At 33.4% G+C, this 16,316-nt stretch overlaps 2 protein-coding genes across 2 annotated transcripts in view; one reads left to right on the forward strand and one right to left on the reverse strand.

The window, feature by feature from the left end:
* The first annotated feature begins 2,173 nt into the window (after nucleotides 1-2,173).
* LOC131669055 (pancreatic triacylglycerol lipase-like) lies at nucleotides 2,174-3,472 on the forward strand. The gene is made up of 5 exons (XM_058943628.1): nucleotides 2,174-2,308; nucleotides 2,406-2,524; nucleotides 2,589-2,878; nucleotides 3,008-3,109; nucleotides 3,201-3,472. Exons 1-5 carry the CDS (start codon nucleotides 2,174-2,176, stop codon nucleotides 3,470-3,472), a joined length of 918 nt encoding a protein of 305 aa, XP_058799611.1.
* Nucleotides 3,473-10,148: 6,676 nt separating this feature from the next.
* LOC131669067 (exopolyphosphatase PRUNE1) overlaps nucleotides 10,149-16,316 on the reverse strand; it is a 32,336-nt gene continuing 26,168 nt past the window's right edge. The window contains exons 6-7 of the mRNA XM_058943657.1: nucleotides 16,154-16,312; nucleotides 10,149-14,111 (exon numbers count right to left, since the gene is read on the reverse strand). Coding sequence (XP_058799640.1) covers nucleotides 13,932-14,111; nucleotides 16,154-16,312 — 339 coding nt within the window. The 3' untranslated portion in view covers nucleotides 10,149-13,931. The remainder of the gene's footprint in view (nucleotides 14,112-16,153; nucleotides 16,313-16,316) is intronic.

Below are 16,316 nucleotides of genomic sequence, written 5' to 3' on the forward strand. Positions count from 1 at the left end.
TTTTTCAGAATTTTAGATCACTAAAAGAATTCCCAAGCTCGTTGCATACTCAAATAGAAATTGAGAACATTTTTACTAAAATGAGAAACTTTGTTCTCAAATGAGGAAGTTTTCTTTCTTAATTTGAGAATTTTCTTTAAGAAGGCACCAGAAAGAATAATTTTTCTTATAGCAATGTCGATTCAGTATTTTTGGACGTTTTCTCAAATTGGCGATGTAGAAAAAATTAACTTGTTAACTAATTAACGTTCAAAATGCAGTCTCTTCGTAAATTCGTGATTCCTTTATCGGCTAATATTTTGTGCAATGAAATCTCGTTGGTATCATCTGGATCGACATCATCAAAGATCTCTACAGAATGAAGTCCGCGAGATAGTAATTTGTCACGAATGCGAGTCTACACAAGAGAATCTCGTAGGCAGAGATAAATCAAAAGCTGAAAGAGCGCTCGCCTTATTTGAAAAACCGTCATAAGAAGGCCGTGTATACAGTTTGCAAGCTCTCATTTCCCATTTCGAAAATTTGCTCTCTCTCTCACTCTCCCTTGCGTAGGTAGCAACGCTCAGGCTATTTATTTACTAGATTTCACGATGCACACCCGGGAAATTAGCGATTCAGAGCGAGGGAAATGAAAAACAAACAGAATCGGCCTCCGTTGCAGAGGAGTAAGAGGAAGCTCGTATAACCATCTCTACAGCAAGCCCGTGTAGCAGCAGCGAGCACGTCGTGTAGACCGTTAACCTTATAACGCGCATTCGTGTGCGCATATGTGTGTGTGTATGCTCAAGCTCATTCACCAAGTGGGTGTATGTAAGCGCTCGCGGGCGCGAGTCGGCGATATGCTGCTCAAACTGTTATACGCATCCCCCCAACCTTCCACCTAACAGTTTTACATACTGTACCCAAAGTGTTCCTTTACTTGATGTCTGCCTGCTCACACAGGCTACACAGTTTTACGTTCGGTTATGGATATACACGCGCCTTTTTTGGTTTATTGAGAAAATGAAATGTGGATATGGCTTGAAACGTCAGGCGCCGACTTTTTATTAGTCTTTAAATTTTTTTTACAATGCCGCCATCATTGAATTATTGTAAAAGTTTATGTAATTTTCGATTAATTCACTTTCACTTCGCGTATCGTTCGACAAATGAATTTTAGGGATATTCAAATGAAAAACAAAACTTTCCTTAGAATTTTCAATGGTACACATAATCTTCTCAAGCTGTAAGCTACACTCATCTCCGGCGCGCTATACCTGTTTTTCTTTCTCTCTCAGTCCACTCAACGTTGTGTGCACGCGCTGAAAACGCTTCTCTACTCGGCGGCGGTGTGTCGAAGGTATCGAGATGTTTATGTTTCTCTTGAAAATGTTCGACCTTCGATTTTCACCCTATATACGTGAGTGAGAGAGAAACGTGTTTTTGATACGCTCTAAGTGAATTTCATCTTCCAGGACTTTCGTTTTTTATGGTGCTCAGCGGAAATGAGAGGACAGATAGGATGTTAGAAAAACAAAACCAAGCATAACGCAAGTTTCGGGTAGAAATGAAAGTTTTCTTTTTATTCTTCATTGATTCGCATGAGTAAATTTGTTTACTGCTGCGTTCACTATCTGTACACGTCGATTGTTTTTGGAGTTATTTTTGGAAATCACATAAAATGTTTAAATGTTTAAGAATCAGATCGTTGGTAATTATAATTATTCAACGATGTGCAAAGTAATATTGTTTAATCATGCTAATTATAAAGATTTTATTGAATTAGTGCCATACAAAAAGTTACGCAAGAAAATATTAAGTACCTATTCCAGATATCGTATGCATATTGAGTTCAAATAAAATATCCAGACTTTCAATGAATTCAAGTAATATAATTAGTTCAGTAAGAATCACATATTTGGTTTAAAAGCTCCAAAAACCGAATAAAATTATCTCAGTCTTATCTTCGAATCATTAGTGCGCGCGTGATTTGATAAGTAGTTTAACGTGAAATAAAAGAATGTTTCAAAAATTAAAAATGGCAATAGTCATTTGCCTATTTCTACTATTCCTAAATGATGTCAGCGGCATCAATAATCAGGGTCGTGTTCTTGATTGCTGGCCAACCAAACTATATTTTGAACAATTTAACTTTAATTTTTATTTTTCATCGAGAAATTATAAATATCAATTAATGGAATCTGGATCAGTTATTGGTAAAAATATTGATTTTAATCCAAAACGTAGAACTACGGTTATTGTACATGGACTGGGAAGCAACAGTCATGAATTCTATTTAAAGACTTTAGTTGATCAATTGCTTTTATGGGTAAGTATTAATTATCCAGTTGAAATTCAATAATAATATAACAATACCTCAGATTTCAAATTCACAATTATGATATATTCGAACGTTTGGAATACAGAGAGATATGAACGTTATTGTATTAGACTGGCAGTCGGGCTCCTCCTTGAACTTACAAAATTTATTCTTTTATCCACAAACAGCAGTCAACTCTGAGTATGCAGCTATAGTACTCAAAAAGTGAGTACGTGTTTAGTATCAGTAATACAATTGAACATCCCAATACCAGTCCGCTATTTTTCAGCCTTTTTGTGAAACTCCGTCAAGTAAGTGGCGTACCACCACGCTCTTGGCGACGTGTGCATTTTATTGGTCACAGCCTCGGTGCTCATGTAGTTGGACAAGCTGCCGAAATGTTGAAAAGAGAAAATTTTATCATCGATCGAGTAACTGGCCTTGATCCCGCTGAACCTTGCTTTCGTGACGTTAATTCACCTTTACGAATGAGAAGCTCTAATGCACGATTGGTTGATGTTATTCATACGGATGGAGCTAGGACACCAAACGAAAGATTTGGATTACTTGATCAATTAGGTTATTGATAATTTTATGATTGGTTCATTGTTACGTAGAATGTATTATTACAGCTGTACCATTTGGTTATTCATTTGTTTATTTAAATCTGAACTGATAAATGTATTAACGGCAAAATTTGCTATTTAGGACATGTCGATTTCTACGTTAATGGAGGTAGTATACAACCTGGATGCCAAGAACTTTTTCAACCTACAAGATTTCTGAACATTATTAAAATGTTTGAGCATGGTAATGATTTCACAAAATTATTTCATATATTATGAAATACCTGCAGTTAAAAAATCAGGTCTTGCAACTTCGTTATAATTTTTCTTTACAGTAATCGAAAATGGATCTTGTCACCACAATAGAGCTTTCAACCTCTTTCTTGAAACGGTGATCCAAGACAGGGAGAAGAAATGTAGATTTTGGGCACATCCTTGGTCTTTGGGAACTAATCAATTGCAAACTTCTCGAATTTTAAACGTACGTTGCAATGTGACCAACTGTGTTGAAATGGGAATAAATGCCGAATTATGGATTTATCGGCAAAAAGTATCGTATTATGTGGAAACGACGGGTGCTTCACCGTACTGTAATGTTAGGAATTAGATACTAATTTTCGTAGGAATTCATAATTACGTTTAGAAATAAATATTGTGATATTTAAAAGTATTTTAAGCAATTTTAAACTGTTATAGTTACAAAATATAGAAATGTACTGATTATTATGTAATAATATAATTATAACTTTAATAATTAGTTTACTTGAATACTCTGGAAATAATTTTAACCTAATTCAAAAAGTAAATCTACTGTTTTAAAACTTGTTGAAAATAACTTACCTTGTGAATCCAAGCAATTTGATCGCAGCTGAACCACGGCAAACTGTACTTGATTCATGTAATAAAGAACGATTTATAGAAAATATTAAGTATTTATATAGCCATAAATACCAAGCTACAGAAATATTTATGGTGTATTTTATGTTAAAAAATCAATAGAATATTAATAGTGTTGGATTTTATTATCTAGTTTTGAAAAATGAAAAACTTACTAGAACGAAAAAAAAATTACGATGCTTGGCTTTAACATCAAAATATTGTAAAATACGGATGTTACACAACAATAATCAAGATAGCAAAATTTCTTACTTGCTTTACTAACAACAAAGTAAGTTGAAACATCCCTAAAGATTCATGAAAGAATTAGTTATTAAGAATATTATTACAAAGACAATCAATTGGTTAACGTAAATCTCACAATAAATCATGTTATCGTTTCTACTCTTAGTACTGAAGTCGTTCTTTGAAGTACAAAATTATTACACATGAATTAAAGAAAAAAGAAAAAATTTGAAAAACATGCTTATTGAATCTGTTTTTGAAAAAATACGATAATTAGTACGATGTCGTGTATCATATACTTATCATTTAAAATGATAACAAACTTATTTAATGTAATATACCAGACTGCATGATTTGGAATAAACCATTACGACCAAACACGAGTAAAATTTCAAGAGGTTCATTTAGTGAAATTGCCCAACGTAAATGAGCTATTGCTTTGAGTGAAAGTAATCGTGTTTGGACAACACCAATAACGAAAAGCCATTTAACACTTTTTTATTTACGATTTGTCACGTTTGAGGAAAAATCTTTTCATAGTTAGAAGAATAATGAGCTAGCAAGTCAAAGATAATAAATAACATTAAAGTCTTTAATCTACGCATTTTTACCATTTTATCGTTTCACTCGAAAGTATTATACCGCAACAAATAATTAAATGCGAAAGAAAGACGCTCACGACCATATGTCTAAGATTAGCATATCTGACGGCTATTAAATCACGTACTTTGCATCAAATCGAAATAATTAAAAAGGTTTTTTTCATATCTGACAGCGACGTGCTCGCTTTCACGTCTGTGATTCGTTGCGCTGACAACACTTTTCACCTTGATTCATCACCTGCTTTTGTTCTGTGGTTCAAGGAGAGCAACATGAAGAAAGCCTAGATGATGAACACCGCCAAAATTCGCTCCCCGCTGAAACGCATCCGTGTGCTCGTACAAATATAAGATTATTAAACTCTTATCTAGATTAATACATTCAATAGAATGTTCAATTATATATTTCTCAAACTGGTGATTATTTGTGATCACTTCGTATTAATCGATTGACAATTTGATTGCGAACTAATTGCGTACTCATAGAATGTATTGTATTATGTGTTCATGGATGTTAATAAAGATACCAAATAAATAATAATAGAATAGTAAAATTGATTTAAATTACCTTAGTTCATTTGGCCATGCATTAATTTAACTAATTGATGATTCAAACAGTGAACGTTATACTATGTATGGTTAGTTATCGTACTATTAGTTATTTGATGTTTATGAAACAGCAAATAAACGTACTAAACGTATGTTTAGCCAGATTTCTCTTTTTAAAAACTAGTGTAATTTAGCGTACTCCGCGTGATCTTTCTTTTTATTTTTTTGTTATTGATTACATTATCTGTATCTTTTACACGATCATTTTGAGATTCTAATAGTGTGTACGATGAACAAATCATGATGTTTCAAATACACCACATCTATCGATATTCATTGATGAATATAAATAGAATTTTCACCCATTTTTTTCATAAACATCGATGTACTTTTATTCATTGCAAGATATATTAAAAATATACAAAATATTAATAATTTAACCTACAATGAAATGTACTAACTTATATCATACTCTTTTATACAATATATTAGTACATCATTCTCTTTATGAAAAACTGCAACTGTATCATAAGTATTAAATATAAAATTTGTAACTAATCTAAAAATCTGTATGTTGTTAATAGCACTTATCAAATGATAATTTAATAACAGTCTAGCTGGAAAAAATGTAAAACTGTAGTGAAAGTATATTGTCACGATAATCCTTGACAAGTTGCAATGTAGTTATTGTTTAACTTTATTTCGTAAGTTTTGATTATAAATATTTTACAAAAACTTCTTGTTTTGAAAATATTCAATCTATTTACAAACTAAAGTATAGTTTTTTTAACGATATAGCTCATACTACGGTTGAAATCATTCTTTGTTACATAGTTAATAATGTCTTTGAACTATCGGTTGCATACCATTTTTAATACACTTAAATAATTGTGTTGGACTACATTTTTGTTGACTGTTAATTTAGCAGAAGAAAAATTTGTTTACCAAATAAGCTTTTCGTGATAATTTTTCATTGACACTTATTTAATTCATCGTTGCCTTGAAAAGTTGACCACATATAAACTAGAATTTAGTTTGAAGTAGGTGACTTGAATAATACCATTAAACATTTTCAAGCTTTCTTTCCGTCGACTGTTTTTCAGATGAAAGAATTTGATTCATCAATTTGATCAAAAATATTAAGTATTACTAAAAATATCGCAGTTGCAAAAAACGAAAAAATGATCGTAGTTTTTAATTTTTTTTGGGACAACTGAAGGGGTTCAATTAAAATAATGAGCATTTTTGGAGGGTTGGGTTCAATTGGAGATGTTTTGAATGGTATTTTTTTTCATTGTCCATTACACTTTGCAGGCTGGAGTAAGGGGGGTGAGAGCTAAATTTAGGACGCAACCATTGTGGCTCTTGGAGGTGGCCATATTGAATGTAGATTATTATTTCAATTAGCTGCTAAAGATAGAGCATTCGAGAAATTTAAGCAATAAAAAAATTTTTAATTGTTTTTTTATTAATTAAAAAAAAATGTTAATTGTTTTTTATTAATTAATTCTCATCAGATTATATTATTATTCGCGAAACATTAAGTTGCACGCACGCTGATAAATTTCTAGTCCTCCTTCTTATTCTTCTTTCTTAAAAAAATGATAGTACGGAAAGTGAAGACAGTTTATTGAATTTAATACGAATGCAGTAATTACAACTGTTAATATCTACCGAAATATGTATAATATATTTCGGTATATGTATAATATACCAAAATAAAAATAAAAGAAGCGAAAAAGCATTCATATAGCTTCTTACTTTTTATTTAATCTAATATTCATTCTTAAACTACAAATCGATTTGGTAAGTTGGTAAATTTGGTAAGGTGTCAAAAGCTTAAGCAAGTGTGTAAATTATGCAACAAAGGGTAGCTCTTCAATACGCTCAGGCTCTCATGAAAGGACGCTTCCACGTGCTGACTGTGTGATCTGTTTGTGGGGATGCACTTTGAGGTATGCTCACAGCTCACATTCAGTCCAATCTGTATTTCTCTATGTTACAGGAGCAGCTGTCTGAATCTCTTTTCACGTAGCTTAAGCTGGTGTGACTTTGTCTTGCACTCTCTGGCAATCTTGTTTATTTACTAAATGTATGCTTTTTTATTCAGAATATAAATTTGTAATCAAAGTGATTATTTAAACTCTTTCAAGATGTCTTGTATAATCCTTTTGATGGAGGGTAATACATATTGGTCAGGTAAAAATAAGAGGAGAAGATATCAACAAGAAAAGGTACGTTATTAAACGAGAAAAGAATACGAGTTGCTTCTCATTTGAAAGAAGGCCGCGTAGGACATGCACGGACACGCTCAAAACGGAGAGACGATCTCAGGCGCATGCGCCGATTCTACAGAGTGCACATACACATACAAGCCCCTCAACACCTTTAAAAATTTATCAATAAATTACTCCGTTATTTACAAAAGTTATGATGAAGCTTTACAATTGTTATCTTGTAGATATATATTTTGATTTTAAAGAAATGTAGTTGTAATATATAAATAAAAATATTATTTCTACTCTTCATTTTTTCAATAATAAATTAAGCTATATTTTCGCAAAGATAAAAGAGTAAATCCATAAAAAGTAATCAATGACACACCGTGATTCTTAAATAACATGTGATTCCCACTTATATGTACCCACTCCTGATCTGAGACAAAAAACATTAAAGCATAGTCAAACATGGAAGAAGTTAATGTATTTATAATCATTGTAAATACATTCAATAATTAATGTGAATTATTTATTCAATATCAGTAATGCAAGGACTCAATGATATATAGCTACATTTTTCATCCGTCGTTACTTGGTCATTACGATCACTTCGAGGTGTTATAGAAGAATGTAGGTATATATATTAGAGGTGACGGGGTTAACATCCATGTGACGAAGTGTGAAGCTAAGTACTTTGATACCCTTATATATTAAGGATTTTCTAGTGTTTTTAAAATTACTGATGAAATTTCACTATTCTTTTAACCACCGAAGTCTTTATACTCCCAATTGACCCACGTAGTTACATAAAACTTTTGTATGTTATACATAATTTAATAATTGTTTCGTAATGTTAACTGGTATTGTGATTCACTCTGCTGTGCATACCTTGATAATTTGTTAGCATTAATGACTGGTGACCTTGATGGTTCCTGTTAATGGTCGCTCTGTGTGAACCGAGCAAGCAACTCAGTAATGGCTCTGCTCGTGAGTCCGCTCACTGTTCGTTGTTTTGCTGCTGTCTTAACATTGCTCATCAAAAAATCGCCCATGCTCTGCTGAAATTTAATGTTCGTCTTGGGCTGTCTTGCTTTCATTACATGTTCTGCTAATTTCGAGCATTTTTTACTGCGGTACATTCATTTGAATTAAGCAAATGACTTGGTTGGTTTAGTAGCTAGTGTTGCTACTTTGTTCTTTGACAAATTCGTCAAATTCGACGTTATTACGGTATCGTACAGCACTGGTGAATATAGTTCTTTTTCTAATATATAATTGATATCTTCAAAAAATCTTCGGTGTTTTGCTAAAATTTCTGATTTGGGCTGTTCCTCTGTCATTGCATGTTTTGTAAACTTCGACCAGTTTATTCTTGGGACACCTGTTTTTGTGTAACCTTGGCCAGGTCTTACTGCCGTACGTCCTGTTTGAATCAAGCAAACAACTTAGCCAGCTCTTTGTTCAGTGGTTGATGTTCGTTGGCGGCTTGGTGTTGTTTTTATACTGGTTATTTTCATCATTAAGATACGCTTTTCTTGAATATTATTATCGTCTTCCAAAAATCCTCACGTTCTAGTGAATTTTTTGTCGCATTGTTCTTTAATTAACAGCCTCGCTCATTTCATATGCTGGATTAGACCTATCTTTTTCAGCTGTGAATGAATTTTGCTCTACACCAACAATTCATCTTGCAATTCTTTCAATTACTGCTGAGGCAGCTTTACCTTTACTTCTGTAGTCGTAATTGATAAGTTACTACAATTAATTGCGAGTTATCTCTTATTGCGACTCAATTTTCTAACTTTTCTTTTCTCGTTGGCACAGAACCGATGACTTTGTCTGCTTTGCACCATTCTCTTAATGAAATTTCCAGATTTCTCTTATACATTGTTTTTCTTGGCTATTGGAGTTTTCTTATTTACTCATTAAACCAAAGTAACGTATACAATATTACAAAATAATAATCGTACATCAAGAAAAATAAATATAATAATAAGAAACAACAACAGTTCATACGATGAGACGTTCTGTCGATCGGCAAATAGAGCGTTTCTTGACTCTCAAAAGTTTGATTTATTTTTCTTGATGTATAATAATGAGAGTTTCCGACATAATTTACTAATAATCGTACATTTTTAATCCATTAATTTAACCCATTATTTTTTATGTTGTCAGCGTTGAAAAAGTTTTATTTTCAGATATTTCGACGTAGAATTTTATGCTATTTCAGAATCCAGGCTCCAATTTCCAATTAGGTATAAAGGAAAACAACATGGCTGATTTAAACATGAAAATCTTGAAAATTTTCGATAAAATTTTTTTGTTGGATATTTTTCTGCAATGTTACCGCAAAGAATTCGTGTTGTAATTATAATAGGAGATGATTGCGGTAGAAAGTATTTTTATTAAATCATTGAACCAGTCCTTTCTACAATATGGCAGTCAGAACGTGAACATTCTACAAAAACCTAATCTAATTTTTTTCTTAGAAACTATTGAATGTAGCACAAATTTTCTAAGAACAAAAATATTATAGAATTTTTCAAAGGTTATTCTGCAATTTTTTAAAAAGGTTTAAAAACAGTTTTTGGTTTCCTAAATATAAAAAAAATAAAATTTTCTTAAACATTTCTTTTGTATTCTGAAAAAAGGTTAGGGTATTTTTTGATCGATTCTAAGATATTTTTATGTCATAAAATTTTTTATTTGATTCAATAGTTCAAGTTTAAATTACATAAATGTTCAATATTTTTGCGTAAAAAAGCTATCCCTATGGTATTTTTAGGTAGCACTTTTTTAACATACTGAACATTCTCCGGTATTAACTGGCAAATTACAGACATGGTATTTAGCATATCGTTAATATAAATGATGATCAGTGAAGGTCCTAATATTGTACTTTATGGAACACCTATATTTAGAGTATAAGCTATAATAAGACCTATAATTAATATCTATTTTTATTCTTTGTTTTCTATTACTTAAGTATTTTTCAAGAATATTGTAAGTACGTCCTCTAATTCCATAATTGAAGATATTAAACACTGTAGTCAGATCCAGAAAAGTTATTGCTAGTATTGCTAGTATATATAGGGGCATATAATTATTTCACAATAGTAAGTTGATAAATGTCAACCTGAATCTGATATTTTATTAAACAAATTCAAATCTATTGCATTTGTAATGACAAAATTAATTTCACAACCTTCTCTAGAGTAACTAGCAGATTTTTTACATGACTACAATTATTTTCAAATTTCTAGTGTGTGATTAGGAACTGTATTAAATATGTGAAATAATCATCAATACTGCTTATAATAAAGAACAATAAAAATTGTTCTCAAAATGCTGAACTAATCTATTAACAATTTTCGTTTCATTCAATTGAAACGAATGAAAACCTTATATGTGATTTTAAATATCCATTAAATGATCTGTACAAAACAAGTAAGAACGTAGCCATGTATGCCATAATTTTTCAATTTTTGAGAACTACAAAAAAATATTTTTGTTGATAGTATTTATCAAACAATGCTGACTTGAATCCTTCGAAATAGTTAATTTAATCTTGTTATTTGAAATTTCAATAATAAAGTTAAATAACTGAATAATTAATTGAATCAAATAATTAATTAATTAATAATTAAACTAAAAGTAGTGCAATAAATTGAAACACGACTATGTTTATAGATGAGACCCTCTATTTGACCTTTAGCAATGAGTATGACTCCTACACAAACATATTCTTCAAATATGTCTGCAAGCAAAAATCGATGTAAAATGTATATACCAACATAAGTTCATAAATAAATTGTACTTATATTCAATTACATTCAGAACTCGTTTTTCAATTATCAAGTACTTTTGTTGAGAAAACCATATTTTTTAAGCGAGATATATAAGCGTAACATTTTTATAAATAAAAATTCCATAGAAAGTTGTAAATATATAGGTTTCAATAAAAATCTACGTCAATTTTTTGAAATTCAGTATTTACACTACGAACTGAACCGTGAACGTTTGAGCTCAAGAATGTGTAATTCTTAAAAACAACAAAACGTAAACTGAACCATGAACGTTTGAGCTCAAGAATGTAGAACTTCTTACAAACAAATAAAGTAAACAATAACTCGAACAGATACAAAAACTTAAAAATTTGTTTTGTTTTTGTTCAAGAGAGTACAAATATAAGGTAGTTAAAACATTCAACACGTAAATCACTACTTGCACCATTTACAATATTTTTGTCTTAACATAAAAATTTTTAATGTTTGGCTTTTAAATTTTATAATTTCGTTCTTGTAATTATCTATAAACATTTTCGTGATTTACGAGATAAAGATTTATGTGGCTTTAATTATACAATATCTTAAAATTGTCCTTTCAATTTGAAAAAAATCATTTCTCTGCTTTTAATCGATTGTTATGCTGAAAAACGTGATCAAACAGAAAACATTTTGTAGTTTGGGAAATTTACGGTCATATTTTTTGAAATTTAGACTGAACTTATCTCATATAATGTCCTGTGACTCTCAATTTATTAACTCTTCGCCTATTGATTCGCGATTGCGACCCTTGATAAATAATTATTTATTCATTCGCAGTCGCGAAACATTTAATGGATTTTGTAGAAGTTTTCATGCGTTGGTCAAGTTAACAGATTATTTGAGCACAGGCAATAAATTTCAAAAGTGATGTAAATTTATGAGGAGCCCATAACAATATAATTATCGCTAAGATAGTTAAAGACGTTTACAAAGATATCTGCCGCGTAAAAACAATACCTTGCAACGTGATATTTTTCAAGTACTGCAACTAAATCATCATTCAGAGTAATATAATATAAATAGATAGTATCTCTATTATTTTCATTCGATCGAATTTATTGATATTGGAAAATGATGAGATATAGAATATAAATGTATTTATGAATGTCCATCGTTGTCATAATATATGACATGTTTTATCGAATCTAATTTATTGCGCAAAGCATACGCGGTCATAGTACGTATCTACGTTCTACCATTTGAATTTAAAATATATGAATATTTCATTTTAGTACGTTTAATACAATTTCATAGGCGCGTAGAACTGTGATTTGCATTTCGCGATTAATCTCAACTCAGGTACACTAACTTTACAGACAGATTTGAAGAGTCAATAATCATACCAGCTGCGATAATTCAGTGTGCAAATTCATTATTCGCATGTCAAAACATTAAGCAGTTGGTAATTAGTTGAACGAGAAAGAAATCGAAAATTAGCAAAATACTTAAATTAAAGATATTGCGCTCTTGTTAAATTTTCTTGCTGAATTTTGGAGTAGAATTGTCAGTTTAATCTGTAATATTAATCTGTTCAATTTTTAAAACTTAATCGACTGAAAATACTAGACGGGAATGCAACTGCTCAACAACCGTGAGTGTGTCAAGTAGGTAGAAAAATAAGATAGCTGAAGTCGTCGCGGACAGCTCTATACTTGCCATCGTGTCATGGCGATTGTAAATAGGCAGCTTATTCTTGAAGAGCCAATGGTGAAAGTATGCCCAGCTCAGCGATATTTTAATAACGGTGCTAATTCAGCTCGTTTCACGGCCGGGGTTAGGTGCTATTATGTAATGGATTTGTAAACTTGATCATAAATCGCTTAACTTTACGAGATTGAGGCGTTGTAATGGCGACAAGCTGAAGTAAACCTTTTTTCATTTTTAGGTTCATGTTATAAAAGACGATAGTTTTAAAACTTGAAGAAATATCAGTCCTACGTTTTGGTAAACGAACGAAATACAGCAATGTTTAAATTGAATTTCATTATCGTGTTCGTATAGTGTTAATGGAATTACTATTTAGATGGTAGTGCAGTTGCATCTTGGAAAACATATTCTGGAATTTCTAATAAATAAACAATCAAAGTAACATTTTAACTTTCGAATGTTCATTCTCATCGCCACTTTACGTCGGGCGTGAGACATATTATCTGCGGTTGGCTGGTCACAGTCGCGACGCATTCGTCGAGTTCGCTGAATTGTCGAAAAACGACGTTGAGCTTGCCGAAAGTGTCATTGAAGTAGATTCTGACAGTCCTTGGCGCTTGAAACGCCGAGTCTGCAGTCGTGTCTGCACCGCGATGCATCAAATACAGCAACTTGCCAATATTAAGCACGCATCAGCCACTTCCTTCCATTCGGGCCAGAGTGCGCGAATCAAAATTCCTCCGTACGTTCGATTAAATCTTACGCGAACGCGGGCATTTACGCTTAAAAGCTGGCAATCGAAAGTATTATGTTACGTTGACGAAGACATTCGTGTTACATAAGAGAATGTCGAATAACGGAGGGCACTGATATCTACGAACGCATGAAAGTAATAGTCAGCGTCGATCTTCCTAATAACACGTAGGTGTGTTTATTGTTGACGCGAATATAAAATGGAATGAATTGGTCGTAGAAGCACAGCAGGGAAAAGAGAAAAAGCCGCTGACCAAGTTGAAAACAGGCGGGTAGGCAGGGAAGGCTGGATAATTAGCAGATGTTTAGTTCGTCGTTGATGTCAGCGGAGGGCCACGGAGCGGTGCGCGTTATTTGCACTCGTCAGTGGCGGCAGCGGCGCTTTGTATAATCGGCAGTATTTGCTTGCGCGAAGCCCGCGCGTTGGCCTGGTGGTAGTGCAGCAGTAAGTTTTGTCCACGTTGCACGCGCCCCGACTCCGTCAGCTGTAGACTGCTGGGCCTTTCAGCGGTGAGCAGCGCCTCGATTAGCTGGAAAGCACAAACCCCGCACTCAACAGTTTGAATATGTACATACGCATATACGTACGCGCGCGGCAAGTTCCGTATAGTCGACAGTTAATTTTGATGAATCTAAGAAGCGAAGTGCCGTGTTTGCTCTGGACTTTGCGCAGCAGCAGGAGTTGCAGAAAGAGAGGGAGGGGGGCGTGAGCTCGGTGCCGAGATTACATTCTGGTAGCAGGGATAATGGGCTGCCGCAGAGAGTTGGACCGAAAGTTAACGTTAGCCTCTCTGTGAGTGCGTTGCTCTGCGTATATACGTACGTGCGTCACTCTGGCTTTATTAGGCTGACTGAGTGAGAGAGTTTTTCGGAAGGTACTTTGCGATATATGACCAACTGACAACGCTGTTTCAATGTACCTTGTAAACCTGAGTTTACAAGTTTGCGCCGGGCAGCACTATGCTTCCGAATGTATGTTTCCAAATTGCGTTATATAAGCTGTAATTATTGCAATATCACTGTTGAATAACCATTGTAAATAACGTTTTACTTGGACATCGAAACTTTGTAAAGTTGCGTGTTTCGTTAAAATTTACGTTCCACGTGAAAACTGTTTGCTACGTAATAATTCAAGTTTTTACACTTTGAGTAGCTTTCGTATGTCGAAAAGTATTGAGAAAAAATTAAATTATCATTTTTCGTATTTCAGAATCACACTAGAGTGGTACAAGTACTAGTTTGCTAACCAGGTGAAATCGACATTTTTTATTTTTATCAAAATAACGGATTAACTCTGGTAACAAAGTAATGTCAACATGCCAATTAGAGAATGTGTACATGTAGCAAGGGTGCAATTATGGAATTAGAAGACGTTTCTAATTTCCTCTGGTGAGGAGATAGTATCGACGAGTGTGGTGCGTCGCAAAAGCAGAGGTAGTATGATGTATGCATACGAAAATCGAATTACAAAGGGAGCATAAAGCAATAGTTCATTCAAAGGACTTCACCAAGGCTCATAACACCCATCCCCCTTCTATCTCTTGCAAAGCACGAAGGGAGTCACGACAATGAGAAATCAAGGAGGCAGTGCATCACCAGTCGTCGAAGAGTGAGAGAGAGAGAGAGAGAGAGAATCGTAACTTTCATTTCCGTGCATTTATATGGAACATCCTGACTTTAATTTCCGGCACTCGCGCCATTCCATTCTCCCTCTCTTCGGATTTGGACGTTTGGCTGGAAAGAAAAGAAGAGAAGAGAAAAGCTCCAACAGAAAAGAAATTGAAGGAGAAGAGTTGTCAAATTGCTTCCTGATAGACGTATCGTTAATTCAGTCAAAGAATTGTAAAGAGCCGAACGAGTAGTAGTCGCCCCCCTGAGATTGAGCTCCGAGCACCGCCGCGCGATCGAACTTTCCGATTGGTTAATTTGTGCATGTAATCAAACTTCCTCTCTCTTCTCTTGTTCCTAGCTCCAGACAATATTGCAGCTGGACTTTTAATTGATTGAAAAGCGTTAAATTAAAATACGACGGGTACGCGCCGCTTCACTGAAAAATCCATACAATCGATACATTATGGAACGTTTTTCTTGCTCGACTCTCGGTGTAACAATGACAGCGCGGAAAATATTTAAATTTTCATTATAATTCGCAATTCAAATGATACTGGAATATTGCATCTTTATTTTAGCCAGCAGAGTGCATTATTATATTATATTATTCATTGTGGAAATTGAATGTTTAACCGCATCAATTTTGAAGTAATAACAAGCCAAAAAGTCAGACATCCAATTTTGAATAATTAATATTCGTAAAATTATGAAGTACGAAATGCATTTGACTTTTACACTGTTGTGAAATATAGATTTTACCACAACTGTGTTTCTTCGGCAAAAATAACTTTATTAGCTAACACTCAGCTCATTGTGTAATGATAAAATCCAGTGGATAACTCGTTCTCGAGAGAAAACAATTGCCGAAAAAGCGTAATATGTTTCTGCTGCTGCTGCGAGCTGCGCGAAAATGAAATATTTCCGACGCGAGAAAGAAATAAATGCCAGACGTAAGACTCACTTTATCTGTCGCTTGATCGGGAAGCAGCGAATAGACGGCAATGTCCCTCGTCACCTTGTCCTCCTTCAGGTCCAAACCTATAAGTACGACCAGTCGATAGTTGCGTGAGACGCAGAACGCATCGAGTGCTTCCATTGCCCCTTCCAACTCCATAAAGTCCTGT

The sequence above is a fragment of the Phymastichus coffea genome, unplaced genomic scaffold (genome assembly GCF_024137745.1).
Source record: "Phymastichus coffea isolate CEN01 unplaced genomic scaffold, Cenicafe_Pcof_1.1 PCOF00086, whole genome shotgun sequence".
Taxonomy (NCBI): domain Eukaryota; kingdom Metazoa; phylum Arthropoda; class Insecta; order Hymenoptera; family Eulophidae; genus Phymastichus; species Phymastichus coffea.

Bases quoted from the DNA above. Each gene is read 5' to 3' on its own strand.
- LOC131669055 (XM_058943628.1), top strand. From the start codon at position 2,174: ATGGAATCTGGATCAGTTATTGGTAAAAATATTGATTTTAATCCAAAA. The intron at 2,309-2,405 runs GTAAGTATTAAT...TTTGGAATACAG, and splicing joins TTGATCAATTGCTTTTATGG to AGAGATATGAACGTTATTGT. The intron at 3,110-3,200 runs GTAATGATTTCA...TTTTCTTTACAG, and splicing joins TATTAAAATGTTTGAGCATG to TAATCGAAAATGGATCTTGT.